The 14,272-nt window shown below is 53.8% G+C and overlaps 5 protein-coding genes across 5 annotated transcripts; 2 read left to right on the top strand and 3 right to left on the bottom strand.

Annotated features, from left to right (window-relative positions):
- Positions 1 to 218: 218 nt before the first annotated feature.
- On the bottom strand, positions 219 to 4,109 carry IE81DRAFT_326707 (P-loop containing nucleoside triphosphate hydrolase protein). Its single transcript, XM_025514894.1, has 8 exons — positions 3,281 to 4,109; positions 2,065 to 3,194; positions 1,809 to 1,846; positions 1,432 to 1,708; positions 1,112 to 1,301; positions 814 to 967; positions 585 to 639; positions 219 to 441 (listed from the first exon to the last, which is right to left on the bottom strand). The coding sequence occupies exons 1-8, from the start codon at positions 3,703 to 3,705 to the stop codon at positions 305 to 307; spliced, it is 2,406 nt and encodes an 801-aa protein (XP_025366436.1). The 5' UTR covers positions 3,706 to 4,109; the 3' UTR covers positions 219 to 304.
- Positions 4,110 to 4,466: 357 nt separating this feature from the next.
- Positions 4,467 to 6,703, bottom strand: IE81DRAFT_326706 (hypothetical protein). The gene is made up of 2 exons (XM_025514893.1): positions 6,020 to 6,703; positions 4,467 to 5,925 (listed from the first exon to the last, which is right to left on the bottom strand). The coding sequence occupies exons 1-2, from the start codon at positions 6,491 to 6,493 to the stop codon at positions 4,882 to 4,884; spliced, it is 1,518 nt and encodes a 505-aa protein (XP_025366435.1). The 5' UTR covers positions 6,494 to 6,703; the 3' UTR covers positions 4,467 to 4,881.
- Positions 6,704 to 8,334: 1,631 nt separating this feature from the next.
- Positions 8,335 to 10,683, top strand: IE81DRAFT_306777 (hypothetical protein; the record flags this gene model as incomplete). The annotated part of the gene is made up of 6 exons (XM_025512349.1): positions 8,335 to 8,727; positions 8,886 to 8,972; positions 9,054 to 9,556; positions 9,660 to 9,874; positions 9,977 to 10,311; positions 10,537 to 10,683. Coding segments are annotated over exons 1-6 (1,623 nt in total), but the record flags the coding sequence as incomplete, so codon positions are not given.
- Positions 10,684 to 11,134: 451 nt separating this feature from the next.
- On the bottom strand, positions 11,135 to 12,791 carry IE81DRAFT_326705 (signal recognition particle, SRP19 subunit). Its single transcript, XM_025514892.1, has 3 exons — positions 12,572 to 12,791; positions 12,003 to 12,483; positions 11,135 to 11,901 (listed from the first exon to the last, which is right to left on the bottom strand). Exons 1-3 carry the CDS (start codon positions 12,623 to 12,625, stop codon positions 11,357 to 11,359), a joined length of 1,080 nt encoding a protein of 359 aa, XP_025366433.1. The 5' UTR covers positions 12,626 to 12,791; the 3' UTR covers positions 11,135 to 11,356.
- Positions 12,792 to 12,967: 176 nt separating this feature from the next.
- On the top strand, positions 12,968 to 14,023 carry IE81DRAFT_326704 (hypothetical protein). The gene is made up of 2 exons (XM_025514891.1): positions 12,968 to 13,347; positions 13,603 to 14,023. The coding sequence occupies exons 1-2, from the start codon at positions 13,257 to 13,259 to the stop codon at positions 13,773 to 13,775; spliced, it is 264 nt and encodes an 87-aa protein (XP_025366432.1). The 5' UTR covers positions 12,968 to 13,256; the 3' UTR covers positions 13,776 to 14,023.
- The last annotated feature ends 249 nt before the right edge of the window (positions 14,024 to 14,272 follow it).

Genomic DNA, 14,272 nt, shown 5'->3' with positions numbered 1-14,272 from the left:
AACGCATCGACCCCTCAACATTTCATCCATCGCGAAGAAGGCAAAAGGTGACCTTGAGGCTTCTTCTGGTTTGACGCGCATCATCAGCCCACAATCGCATCAACCGCGCCAACCTTGCGCGCACGCAGCGGAGCGCGCGTATGCAGATCGAAATCAGACCTAGCAATGTGAATGCGCACATGCAATATTTGCTTTCCCAAAGGGGAAGAAATCAAAAAGTGTGCCAACGCATCTTCATTCCAAAGAGCTTTTTCCTTCGTCAATGTTCCCCTGATGGCGCGTCCCTCTCCCCCTTCTTGCTCTCCTATCTCTTGACCTTTTTGCTAGGTCTAGATTTTCCATCTTTCTCTCTAGACGCGGATCCCGATCCATTGCCCGCAAGGAGGCGCTGCATGACCCTCTTGACTTCCCCATCCGGCAAATTGTCCGGGCTGTAGTAAGCTGGGTCGGTCGTGAAGCAGAGCAGAGCATCGACATTGGGGAAATGCGACTAGTCAATAGGGTGCTCGGCGATGGAGGCGCAGAGAAGCAAAGATGCGCCGGAGTGGCGGGCTGCTAGGGAGAAGAAAGCGTAGCGTACTCACTCGGCGCAAATTCGAGCAGCCATTCGGGGCGCGTTTCTGTGATTGTGCGGATGAACTGGGTGGACATGATGAAACGCAAGGGGTCGGGGGAACAAGGGAAGGAACAGGGAGTGCGAAAGGAGAGACAAAAGATGGGCAAACATCAGTATGCGCACCCAAAGTGTCTTGACGCGTCTGCCCCATCAGGAAGGGGGAGCCCACAGATAGACTTTGCGGCCAAAGCACTCACATTTCTCGTGGTCAAGACGAATTCGTGGTAGATCAAGAATTGGGGCATGGTCTCTATGGTGGTGCTAGGATGAGGAGCAACGACTTGTCCGTCCATCGTCGCATAGCTTCCCTTGGATCCCGCCGCCTCCTTGTGTGCTACTTGCATAAAGAACCTGTGGGCATTCCATCGCGCGCGCAGCACCACCAAAGGAAGGGGGGATAGCAACACAAAGCGACAAGTTCCGATCTGATCTAAGCAAGGCTTTCTTTTGACTCGTTGGCAAAAAGCCAATGAGCCCAAACAGGTGTCTACTCACCCGCAAGTGATGGCCTGTCTGATCTGCGTGTAGTACTTCTTGCTCTCAAAAGGAGTAGACACGAGGTCCAAATCGAACCTCTCCATCGTCCTGCTCAATTGCGACCTGACATTATCCGCCTGTTGCAAGGTTCTGTACGAGAGGTAATTTTGCCAGCACCAATTCGAAGCGGTGCTTGGGTCTGGGCAATCTTTGGCGTCCAAGTGGGAAAAAAGGTGGTGCACAAGTGCGTGTCAGCACTCGCGGGACTCAGCGAAGCGATCATAGCCCATCAAAGTGGAGTGAAGCACATTGTGCAGTCTCGTCGTGTCCGTACTCACTGCTCTTGTACGCATGATACACATTGAGCAGGGTCAAATGATCACCCTCAGGGTGCGCAAAGACGTTCCTAGCCGCATCCGCCTGAGCCTTTTGATTGTTGGGTCTCACAAACACATTGGGCACGCTCAGCATGGCCGCAACGGTCAAGATTTCGTTGGAGCACTTGAACTCTGGCGAGACGATGAGCATCTTGGCTAATTGAGGATCCAGTGGAAATTCGGCCATAATCTCGCCCAGAGGTGTCAGGTTGCCTTCGTCGTCGAACGCTGCTAGGTACTGCAAGTTGGAAGGGACAGCCGAAGCGCATTGCACAAGTCGCAGGCCCGGTCAGCCTCGAAAATGCCTCCAAACCTCCAGGCAAGAAAGCGAGACTCACATTCAAAAGCTCGAGAGCTCGCATGATGGTCTCGGGTGCTGCGAGAAGGGATGCACCGCAGATGGTGAGGGTAAGCATCTGCTACGTGGCCCGGAGCAGCTCTTTTGCGCTCGTAAGTCTTGCCACTACGATATCAGCAAGACCTTCGCTCCCGAGGAACTCTTTTTCCACGCGCTCTTCGACCGACAGAACAGCGCTTCCATATCGCCTCGACGACGATGCACGCTACATCATCGCTCCTGCCGTCCACACTCACCAGGAGGGTCCATATAATCAAAGGTGACCAAATTATCAATGCCGAGTTTCTTGAGTTCCAGCACGGTATTAGCTAGGTTGCTCCTCAAAATCTCCGGATAAGTCTGCTCGATGAGTTCTCCAACGAAATCCTTTTCGGTGTACAATCTAAAGCATTTCCCGGGACGCGTTCTTCCCGCTCTTCCCATGCGCTGCTGCGCCGAAGCTTTGGAGATGGGCGAAACCAGCAGAGATTCCACACGGATCCTGGGATTGTACACTTTTTGCTTCGAGAAGCCAGGATCGACCACGTACACGATGCCATCGATCGTTAGCGATGTTTCTGCAATGTTGGTGCTGATCACCACTTTGCGACCTGGTGGTCCATCCGCTTTCAACCTTTCCGGAGCCGGCTCAAAGATCTTTTGCTGAGCTGCCGGTGGCAGTGAAGAGTATAACGGCACCACTTTCAGTGGTCCGCAAAGGTCCGGTTGAGTGGCTGACAATTCGTCCGCTTCCGCCTTGATCTTTCTGCAGGCATCTTCAATCTCTTCTTCACCCGTGAGAAAGACGAGTATATCGCCCTCATCCTCTGCTTGATGAATCTGCAGCACTGTGCGTATAGCAGCTTCGAGGTAGTCTGGTTCAGGCTCGGGCGTGTAGTACGTCTCTACTGGGAAAGTTCGTCCAGGAACCCTCAAGAGAGGCGCATCGTTGAAATACTTTTGAAACTTCAAGGCGTCCAACGTAGCGCTCATCACGATGATTTTGAGATCTTCTCTTCGTTTAGCCACATCCTTGAGCAGACCCATAAGGATGTCCGTAGCTAGAGTTCTTTCGTGCGCTTCGTCGAGAATGATGCAGCTGTAGCGCGAGAGCGTGTGATCGTTCATCGCTTCACGCAGCAACATTCCGTCGGTCATGTACTTGAGGAAAGTGGTGCGTCGCTCCGTCGCATCTTCGAAGCGGATGGTGTAGCCTACTTCTTTGGATAGCGTGAGGTCCATCTCTTCCGCCACGCGCTTGGCCACAGACATGGCTGCTACACGCCGAGGCTGCGTGCAGGCTATCATCAGCGGAGCCTGCACGCCATCCGATCCCACCGACTTGCGCATGTGCGGCAAGTCCGAGTAGGCCACAAATTGCGGGATCCTGATTGAACGAGCGCGCAATCAGCAAAGCACTCCCCACCATCACAATTCACCATCACGATTCTTTCCGAATCCTGGCAGACTCACTGTGTAGTCTTTCCACTTCCCGTCTCTCCAATCATCACCATGATTTGCTTCTCCTGAAACTTTTCGAAAAACTCATCCATCTGCGAGTAGACGGGCAAAGCTTTTCTCTTTTCCAAGATGCTCTTGTACCTTGCAGAAAAGGGTTTCAGACCGGTAGAGGAGAAGGGGTTGATATTTCCCTCCAATACAGAGCGCGCTTGCGCACCCGCCACTTTGCGAGGGATGAAGCCCGAGAGGGGATTGGCGGTGGTGTCGTTGATCGTGCTGCTGCTGCTGCTAGCGTTGGAGTTGGCATGATGGGCAAGGTAGGGATTGAAAGATGAAGAGGTGGACGTGGCAGAGGCGGCGGCGGCGGCGGCGGCGGGGATGGAAGGAGGTGGGCCGGGTGGTGGACCAGGCGGAGGTCCGGGTGGTGGAGCTGCCATAGCGCACAGATAGGTTCGAGGTACTGAGAAGCACCGGTGTATATAGCCTCTCGAGTGACCCGACTGCTGAAAGCAGGGCCTTTGAGTGTCCGTCCAAGACGCCTTTTGCGAATAGCTTGATAGTCTTTCCGCGCGCAGCAACCCTTGCGAAAATCTCGTCTTCTGGCTTAGCCCCAAACTTTTGCACTCAAGTCTTGGCGTGCGCCTTCCGACAATGCCCACGAGGTAAAGGAGCGCCTTTCGGAGCTGATGTGAAGGAAGACGACGCCCGCGCGCGAAGGCTCGAGGGAGCTCAAAGATCAGGGCAGGTCAGGTATACAAGGTGAAAGAGCGATCGAAAGCCTTTCCCGCCGCTGATGTACACGATCATATGCGAAGGTCTTGAGTCCTTCGAGCAGTGTGAGTGCAAGCCTTGGGGGCCTGCCCCGGCACTTTTCCTTTCCCTCACGCCCTCGTCACGCATTCGTGATTCGCGCGCGGTGGTTTATTCAGCAGGCATGCGCCTTTCCACGTGATGAGACTTTTCGAACACGTGACTACGTGATTGCAGCGACAGTCTTGAGTTGAGTCCCATCAGCAACTCACCTCCTCATGATGACGCTCGATGCCTGACTTCTTGTCTTCTCTTACTTTCGAGCCTACTCAACTTTTATTTTGGAACTCAAAAGCTTCGATAGAGACAAGGCTCGACTCTCTTCTTGCCCGAACACTCGCGGCTCTGATATCCCCCCACATCACGTCAGAACGACACTACCCTGCTCTGCTGTTGAAGGCATCAATATCTTGCGATCTAGGCGCTAAGGAAAAGAGAGGGAAAAGGGATGGCCATGGTACAAGACATATAAACATAACGTTTGAGTCGATTGAGACCAGGATGGGGAAATCAGCCCCAACTTTTGCTCAATCGGAACGGTGAGGCGAGGGGAGCATTGATTATGCTCAATGAAGTTTCGAAGTTGGGCGGATAGAGGATCGACTTGATGGATGAGTAGTATTCAAGACGGAGGGGACCTCATAGGCAGTGCAAACGGTCTAGGATAGATGGATGGGGTTTTGTCAGGGGCCAGCACGGAAAGCTCGAGTGCGCTTCAATACCGAAACTATTTTGGCTTGAAGGCGTCCGTCGATGGCGAGTGCGCGAGTGGGAGCTTACAAACCATTGCAAGGTGTCCAAGCCTACGACAACACCCTGGTCAGAATGTTGGCCTTGGTCTTCGTGATCTTGTCGTACACCTCCCTCAGGTCCGCCTGGTCCAGGTTGGCCACGTCCGCAAGCAGGTAAGCCAAGTCCCTAAAGCTATCGCTTGACTGTTTCTCAACATTGTAATCCGCCAAGATCTCATTGACAGCCTTGAGACTTCCCGGCACGTTGTTGTGCACATAACATAATCTCGTCATTCCCTTGTCTCCTTCCGTAATGGCTCTGAGAGCGACCTCGGGGAAATTGACGCTTCCGGTAGACGCGCCAAAGTTGATGTAGCGGATCAATGCGGTCGCCACTTCCGTACCGATCATCTTTTGCGCTTCTTCTGTGCTGCCTCCAATGTGAGGGGTCAAAATTACGTTCTTGCACGCTCTCAATCGGCTCTCAAAGCCGTTCAAGTTGTCTGTGAACGTGTTTGGTCCGTTTGCTGCCGGTTCCTTGGGGTACACGTCGATTGCTGCGCCTCCCAGATGTCCAGTTTCCAGACTCTCCACCAGCGCTGGAAGATCGACGACGGTTCCGCGCGCATTGTTGAGCAGGTAAGAGCCCTTCTTCATAGCTGCCAACTGCGCAGTGCTGATCATGTTCCTCGTCTCCGGCAGCTCTGGCACATGCAGCGACACGAAATCGCTGTTGGCAAGAAGGTCTTCGATCGCATCCACCTGCCTTGCAGTTCCGAGCGGCATGAGCGGTACCACATCATAGTAGAGCACGCTCATGCCCATGCTTTCCGCCAATACGCTCAATTGACTTCCAATGTGCCCATACCCCACGATGCCCAATGTCTTTCCGCGCACTTCGTAGCAGCTCTTCGACACTTTGTTCCACTCTCCGGCGCGCATCTCTAGCGTGCGATCGGCAAGTTGACGAGACAAGCAGATCATCTCGCCAATCACCAATTCGGCCACGCTGCGAGAATTGGCAAATGGGCTGTTGAAGACGGGAACACCTGCTTTGGCCGCTGCTTCCAAGTCCACTTGGTTTGTACCGATGCAGAAACACCCGACAGAGAGCAGCTGTGCGAGATGAAAAGAGGTGCAGGCGCGTAGTCAGTCTCTGACGCCCTTCCATTCCCGCTCTCCGCACGCCCATTCTGCTGTCCATACCCACCTTTGCGGCCTTTCGGAAGACCTTGGCTGTAAGTCTCGTCTTGCTCCTGATTCCGATGACGTGGTAATCCCCAATCTTCTCGATTAATTCTTCCTCGCTCCAAGCTTTTGTGACATGGTCAACCTGGTAGCCCTGATTCCTGAGCAAAGCCACCGCACCTTGAGAAATATTCTCGAGGAGAAGAATCTTGATGTCCCCTTGATCGAAGGGGGTGAGCAGTCGGGGTCTAGAGGCGTGGTCGCCTGCTGGGATGGAGATGGAGCGGCCATGAGAAGGAGAAGCAGAAGTGGGCGAGAAGGATTGTCCGCCCGCAGCTCCATGAGGTACGGGAACGGGAACGTGGGCTGCTTGAGCCGCCATCATCCCGCTGAAACTTCCTGCTCCATTGAAGGTGGGAGGTGAGAAGGAGAGGGAAGTGCGATGGAAAGCCTGGGTGTGGTGAGACTGAGCTCCATTGCCGTTTGTATGCGCCATGTTCGGGGGTTGCACAGAGAATTGGGCAGCTGATGATAGAGATGAGGAAGGGAGCGCGAGTGAGACACAACTCGGGGGAGAAATCAGACGCGTGAGTGGTCAAATGTCTGATAGCTTGTGATTAGGCGCCTGTGGGAGAGACGTGAGGATGAGGAAAGCGATGGTGGAGAAGAAGCGGTGAGTGGACGGCTGCTGGCTGAGAAGTGCGAGTCGCGGCATTGTTGCATGTGCTGCGCGCTTCTCTCTCGAAGCTTCTCACAATCCAAAATGTCTTGACGGGCCTGCATGACTCGTGACTCACCCACCATGCAGCATATGGCCATCATCATTCACTCTGACTGGCTGTGACTCGCTTCTTTTCGGCCGGAAAGCGTATGGCGACATGCAGCAGCATGCAGCCGTGAGGACCTCATCAGATCAAGCTCAAGAATTTGATCAACTCACGACTCTCAATTCAGATTAACAGGCACATCTCATGCACGCACACCTGACATGTGTCTAACATTCACCACTCGACGAACTCAAACTGCTGAAAAGCATGCCGCGCTTTCCTCACCAAAAAATCTCAAAAAAAAAAACCAAAAAAGAAAACCTTCTCGGCGCATGCATGCATGTCATCGCGCGGGGGGGGGCGCGTGCCAAAAAAACCAAAAAGCTCTGGCATGCAGCAGCAGGCTCTCGCATCAGGCGTGCCATGCGCTCGCACGCACGGCCACGGCGGGTGGATCATGGCGATGGTTCAGCCACACCTGCTGCACATGCAACGTACGCGCGACAGCAGCAGTCTGTGAGTCGGCGAAGCTGCATGCGTTCGGAGACAGCGCACCAAATCCACGCGGATGCCATCACCAGCAACGCTGCTGCCCGCATTTGATTTATCATGGTGACTTAATTGCTGCACAGCGGAAGAGCAACCAAAGAAATTCAAATCACGAATGGTATCCTGACCACGCGTGCGACTCCGAGCGTCGAAGGGAAGGCATAGATGCAAAGCAAGAATCAAGAAACAAGAATCAAGAATGGTAATTCAAGTTTGGTCCCCATGATTCTGGACTCGGAGTCAAGGCTACACGTCGTTGTGTTCAGATCATTTGATGCACTCACTTTTTATTCCGAATCTGAGTTGGATGGAGGAGTCAAGTCTTCGCGAATTATAGCAAAAGCCGCGTTTGGTTAGACACGTGACATGCCCCGAACGGCCACCAGCAAGTCCTGAATCACGTGAATCACGTGAATTGGAAGTGTGTGCGGAAGAGTCAAGAATCTGATGAATGCATGCTGGGTGGAGGGCGGCGTATGGACTCATTCAAATTCAATCTTGAATGACTATCGTGTATACAGGATACAAGAAGGCTCCAGACTCAAGGACTCTTGACCCTCAAGTCTCGAGGCGACTTTCCAGTTTTGAATACCTGATCTTGCGCAATCGTACATCATTTACCATCAACGCCTCGGATCGCATCGGCTGGGCTCCTAACTTCTGCCTTTACGAAAGCATTCCAAGGCACATGGGTCTTTCGACACTCCGAGCGAGTGCGGGGCAAGGCATTTGGTGGAAATTTGCTGGGTCTTCCATCAGGACGCCGACATGGGAGACAGCGCAACGAAGCATCAGGCGGGACGGCAGCGCATCGGGTATATCGACGGTGGACGGCCACTCTCGCTGGAACAGGCCAAGGGAAACATGCTCCGTTGCTTTATTTGACAGAAGCTCTAGTCCCGCCCTGGGACCAGCTGCTGAGTACCCTCATCGATTTCGCGGTCGACCCCTGCGAGCGTCCAGTCACTCACTAGTCGCGCTCAGGAGTCGGCCGAGTCACGCTCGATATTTGTGCTCCTCAAGCATCACACGATCGAATGCGAACTCGAGTGCAGACTCTGTTCTATCCTCCTCATCCATGCAGAAACCCTACTACATAACGACGCCGATTTTTTACGTCAATGCTTCACCTCACATTGGACATCTGCATAGCATGATCCTAGCCGATGTATGCGCTCGCTGGGCCGCATACAAAAGGGGGGATGTGCATGCTGGAGGTCTTGAGTTGAACGACCCCGCAGATCAAAGCGGGACGAGTGCGCCAGTAGCGAGAGACAGCAGAGCGGAAGGGACGAGATCAAATGCGCTCTTGGCCACTGGGACGGATGAGCATGGTCAGAAGGTGCAGCGCGCGGCTTCGCAGCGAGGTGAACATCCCAAGCAAATGTGCGATCAAGTCAGTGGGACCTTCAGAGTGAGTATATCCGCGAGGGCTGAGAAGGGCTGCTTGTTGGGATCAAAAGAGAGAGATGCAGCTGATGGGAGATCTGGGTACAGGAGGCGCGCTGAGCTCTGATCGGCTATTGCTCGGCTCACATGACGTGCCATGCTACCTTTTCCGGGCGAGATCAGTCACTGGCGTCTGCTGCTGGTCTAATGCAACACACTTTCATCCGCACGACTGATGAAAAGCATGTCAAAGCTGTCCAGCATCTATGGGTGAGCAAATTCGAGAGGTTTGCAAGTGTATGCGTCTACTCTTCTCATCGAGCGTGCACTCGCTGGTCAACGTGTTCACAGCGTCGACTAGATGCCGCAGGTCACATCTACAAGGGCTCACATCAAGGTTGGTACGCCATCTCGGACGAAGCCTTCTACACCGATTCTCAGATTCGTAAAGTGCAATCAGGGTCCGGAGAAGAGTATCACGAGTCCATCGAGACGGGTCAGCGCGTGGAATGGCATTCGGAATCCAACTACAAATTCAGACTCTCCACTTTCAAAGAACCATTGATACATTGGATCGAAGAGAATCCGCAGTGCATATTGCCTAGCGCTCGAAGGGATCAAGTGCTGAACGAGCTCAAGGAAGTGGGCTTGGAAGACCTCAGCGTGTCTAGACCCAGGAACAGACTGGAGTGGGGCATACAGGTACCAGACGATCCGGAACACACAATATATGTGTGGATCGACGCCCTCACGAACTACCTGACGGTTGCCGGCTACCCGTGGGACGATGGGCACGTCCCCACCAGCAGTGCCTGGCCCGCAGACGCTCACATTCTTGGCAAAGATATCATCCGGTATGTGCCTGTTGCCCACTCTTCGACCGCTTCCCTGAGCCAGCGCGCCTCAGCACCATCATTGACCTTTTCGCCAGTACCTTACCCACATACTCACCAACAGCTTCCACGCAATCTATTGGCCCGCCATGCTCCTAGCGGCCTCGCTTCCACTTCCCGAGAAGATCGTGACCCATGGACACTGGACCTCTTCCAACAAAAAGATGTCAAAGAGCTTGGGAAACGTTCAGGATCCTTTCGAGAGCTTGATATTGTTCGGACGGGACGAGATCAGATGGTTTTTATTGAGGATCGGAGGTAGATTGGATGGCGATTCGGGTGAGTTTGGCAGTGACGCAACGCAGCGGCATGTATGACACTTCGCTGCCCGAGCCTTGAAGAGGTACGCCTGCTGAGCGCTCGCGACCATCTACACCACAGACTGGTCCCCTGGCAAGCCCGAAGAATACATTCGAAAGTTTTTAGCGGGTCAGATAGGGAACTTGGCTTTGCGCTTGAGGAGCCCTAAGCTGCTCTCTGATGCGCTTGGGGCCGATTCGGCATCAAAGGCGCAGCATGCGCCCTCTCAGGAAGGAGAACAAGGCGAAGCGAAGCTGGTCTTGCGTAAAGACGGATCGGATGGAGCGAAGGAAGGCGTGCGGGTGCACGAGTCGGCCGAGGACTTGTTGGCCAAGATCGCAGCTCTACCTGGTGAGATGCACGCGTGGGACGAGCGCTGGCCAGCTTCGCTTTGGGTTGAAGCGATCAAGTCTGATGTATCCGCCTTGTTTGCTCTTTTCCCTCAGACATCGTCGAGCAGGCTATGCAGCAGTACGAGACCGCGAGGGTTTTGACTGCCATCTCAGACGTGATGGGAGAGGTTAGTCTCCTTGGCTCATCGTCACCGCAAAAGCGAAGCGTGTTCAAAGAGAACACGAGGTCGTTCCTTGTGGGTCACATTGCTGACATTTTCTTTCTCACCTCTTCCTCTACCACCTCAGGCCAATGCGTTCATGACGAACTCGGCACCGTGGTCCAAAACCCTCATGCCAGCCGAGCGTCGAATGATACTCTACGCTCTGCACGAGACTATACGCGTCGTCAGCGCGCTGCTCAAACCTTTTATGCCGGGCAAGATGAGCCAGCTCCAACGTATGTTCGCCTTCGAAGAAGCGACGCTGTCGTGGGAAGCTCTCCGAAGACCGGCAGAGCGCATCGAGATCGTGGTTCGACGTCCTGTGCTGGATGCGAAGGGCAAAGCTGTGAAGGGAGGAGAAAGGGAAGACGTGCTTTTTGCGACGCATCAAAGCTCTGCGGATCAGGCCGGAACGGCTGCAACAGAGAAAAGTTCAAAGGAGGCCGCCAAGAGCACAAAGGAGCAGAAAAAGAAGGCGCGTAATGGTGGCAAGAAACACGCTTGAGCTACCTACCTTGGCGGTCAAAATCGTTATACTGTATTTGTATAGCTGAGAAGGAAACAGGTAGACAAGCTTTCAAATCGATATCGATATCGTCTAGCTACATTTCTTTGCTGGTGGATCGAGACACCCGCTGTTGCTCCTGCCTGAAACCCACCGGCATGACCTTGGATCCGAAGCCTCCCCTGAAACATCGTCGAGTCGTGAACGCTAATCTGTCGGAGCGCTTTCGAGAAGGAGACACGTTCGAGTTGAGACGCCAACGATTGACTTGCATCACCTCTCGCACCTTTCAACATTCTACACACATCACGCTCGCTCTGTACCCTTCGCATCTCCCAAAGGGATTTCCCTTTATAGTATCTCTCATGCATTGGTTGGTCGTGCAGGATCTTTGCTCAGGCTACTTGGTCATCCTGACGACCCTCTTTTTCTGTTTCCTGTTCAAATTAGCCATAGGATCCTTCTTTTGATGTTTGGTCCCTTCCTGATTAGTGCTATTGCTAGGTGGATCCTCATCATCACTGTCACCTGCACCGAGACCCATAGATCCCATAATGCTCCCCAGTCCGCCCATTCCTCCGCCTGCTCCATCACCACCACCACCTCCACCAAACATCGATCCCATGTCGGCATTGAGCATGCCTACCTCTAGTGCTGGAGAATTCGCAGGATATCTCGAGGTGAGAGGCGGATAGGTCAACTTGGAACGTCTCAAAGATACGGAAGAGATGACGTGCTGCGCTTTGAAAGACGAAGAGATGGGCGAGGGTTTGTTGGCACCTTTGCTCGACTTGGATGCTCCGCCGCTGGCAATCGATGCGCCTTTGCTCTCCTGCGACGCAGCTGTCCTTCGAGCAGACTTCGATTGCTGCTTAGGCAAGGCGGGAGGCGCACCTCCGGATTCTGCTTGAATCCTCCCCGCTAGCGCAAGGAGCAGGGCATGTTCTACGCAAAGCAAATGGCGAGAGGATCGCGCAACGTAAGACTCCAAATTCCCAGCAGCTCTGTGCAAGTCCCTCTCGCCCAGCTTGTGCCCGACCACTCACTCGTGGGAATGCTCGACTTTAAAGGCTTTCCCTCCTCATCACACAATTTCACCTTGATCCTTCCAGGATTAGCCCAATCTTTGGGATGCTTCTTCAAGCTCTGCAATCTACACTCCAATCCCAACTCTCTAGCCGCCCTTGCCATTTCCTGCGCTTTAGGCCAGAGCACGCTCTTCTCGTAAGGTGTGCGTCTTCCCCCTTTTCTGAATGCGCACTTGGCATCCAGGTAGATGGGGTAAATGGTAGCCCATTTGTGCGACTCTGCATCTTCTTCCTGCGGTGCAAAGTCCGAAGGCCCGCCTGACGCTCCTCCTCCTCCTCCCATCATTGATAGTGGCCCAGATCCAGAACCTGATCCCGATCCTCCGCCCGACATCATCGATTGGAATTGTGCAAGCTGATCAGGCGTTAAGCTCGGCATTCCGGGAAAGCCTTGTCCACCTCCAGGTCCTCCGAAAGGCGGAGCGGATGGCAGGTCGAACTAGGGAATGTCGCATATGCCTTCGAGTCAGAAATAGACATCGTGCTGGGAAGAATTGCAAGGCGGGGCTCAATACTTCTCTACTCACTTCGGTATCATCATCGAATTCGTCATCCGCTACAGTGGCTGCAGGCGGGGCCATCTCGACGTGACTAGGGTCAGACCGACAGGTGTTGAGGTATGATCAAGGACTTCCCAGGTGCTTGAAGCGATGTGTCGATCCGCTTTCCGAAATCTTCGCGCTCTACTCGGCGGAAGGTAGATGATTGGTGCAGAGGAGGATGCAGGATGAGGAGGGTTGGACATGGCTAGGTGGCTGGCTGGCGCGCGATGATCATCGATGCTGTGGATCCATCTGGTCCATGCGCGCCCAGACGTGCACGTCACGATGCCACGTGGACGGACATCGACGGGCGTGCACACTCATGCATGCATAGGCCTTCAAGCCACCGAATCTCCAGATGGTCGGCACTCACCACCAACTCACACTTGCCTGTCGGCCACGAGCCACGAATTGCGGATTCATAAGCAGTTGCGAATTGGTGTAGCTCGTAGCGACGCTCAACACGGCGGGACTCTGACCCAACCACCAGCCCAACAGCTCCCAACGAGCAGTTCTACAGCACAACGCACACACTCTTGCTCTACCTCACGATCCGCGCATTCAAAGACAGACCTCACCTCCACCGCGTCTATCAACAACAGACGGATTCCTGCTGGGCGACCGATTCCAAACCGCACTGTACGAGACGATCATATCGAAGGCGGACATCATGGTTATTGGAACGGTAGCTGGATGGGCCGGAGCTGGCTTCTTGACCAGGTGCTGGGCTTTGGCTATTCAGAAGAGAAACATCTTTGATGGTGAGTATTCTCCTGCTCTTCTCTCTTCTTTTCATCTGGCGCGTGCGGCGTAACGCGCTTCTTCGCGAGTACTTCGCACGTCTTTCGTAGTCAAGAGACCAGCTAGCGAGAAGGGACTCTTGTGTTGAGGGCTTTGCCCTGGCCAGAGCTGGAGACTGCATGAATCGTGCAAGCTGCGCACCTTCTCCTCGCACCTATCTGCAAGCGCAAGTCCAAAGGTCCTGACACACCTAGCATACATGCTTTCCCACCCAGGTCTTGGTGGTCACGCAGCCTTCATGGGCGCCTTTGGAGCGATTGGATATTGGGCTTATGGGCTCGAAGATCGTCAATTGGAATTGATCAAGCAAAAGAAGGAACAGATTTTGAGAAACAGGGAGAATTTGGCTGCAAAGCTTAGCGGCGGTGGAGCTCAGGAGGAGGAATGATGGCCTAAAAGGCGAAGCAAAGGATTGCAAAGAGCGTCGACGAGGGTCAAAGCTCGTATGCAAAGTCTTGAGCTTATATCCGGTCTCATACAGCGTCGGGATACGAGGATTCTACACGCAATACATCAGTCATACTCGCTTCTTCGCGGTTAGCACACGCGATGCGACGCTCAGGGATGATTCGATGGCTAAGCATTTGGCGGGACCTTCGTACATGAGAGCGACACATCATGCAGCAAGCTTGGGCTCCGCATACTTCGAACGCGATGCCCTTGGCTCAGATCCAGCGCAACGCGCGCCGTCAGACGAAGTCTGGCGTCAGTGTGGCTCACTAGAATTTGCTTCGGCCCGTCTCGCGCTAGTGGGCTATGCCGAGGCGTTTGTCCTTGATGGAGCGCCCTAGCGGAGAACCATCGTTCTCAATTCTACTGACCCTGTGACTATCTAACATCAGGTATTCGGACTTGGACGTCCGAAACGCATCTGACTTTGACTCT

Source organism: Ceraceosorus guamensis (genome assembly GCF_003144195.1).
Source record: "Ceraceosorus guamensis strain MCA 4658 unplaced genomic scaffold IE81scaffold_130, whole genome shotgun sequence".
NCBI lineage: Eukaryota > Fungi > Basidiomycota > Exobasidiomycetes > Ceraceosorales > Ceraceosoraceae > Ceraceosorus > Ceraceosorus guamensis.
The sequence above is the reverse complement of the archived record's forward strand: the minus strand, read 5'-3'. Positions and strand labels throughout refer to the sequence as shown.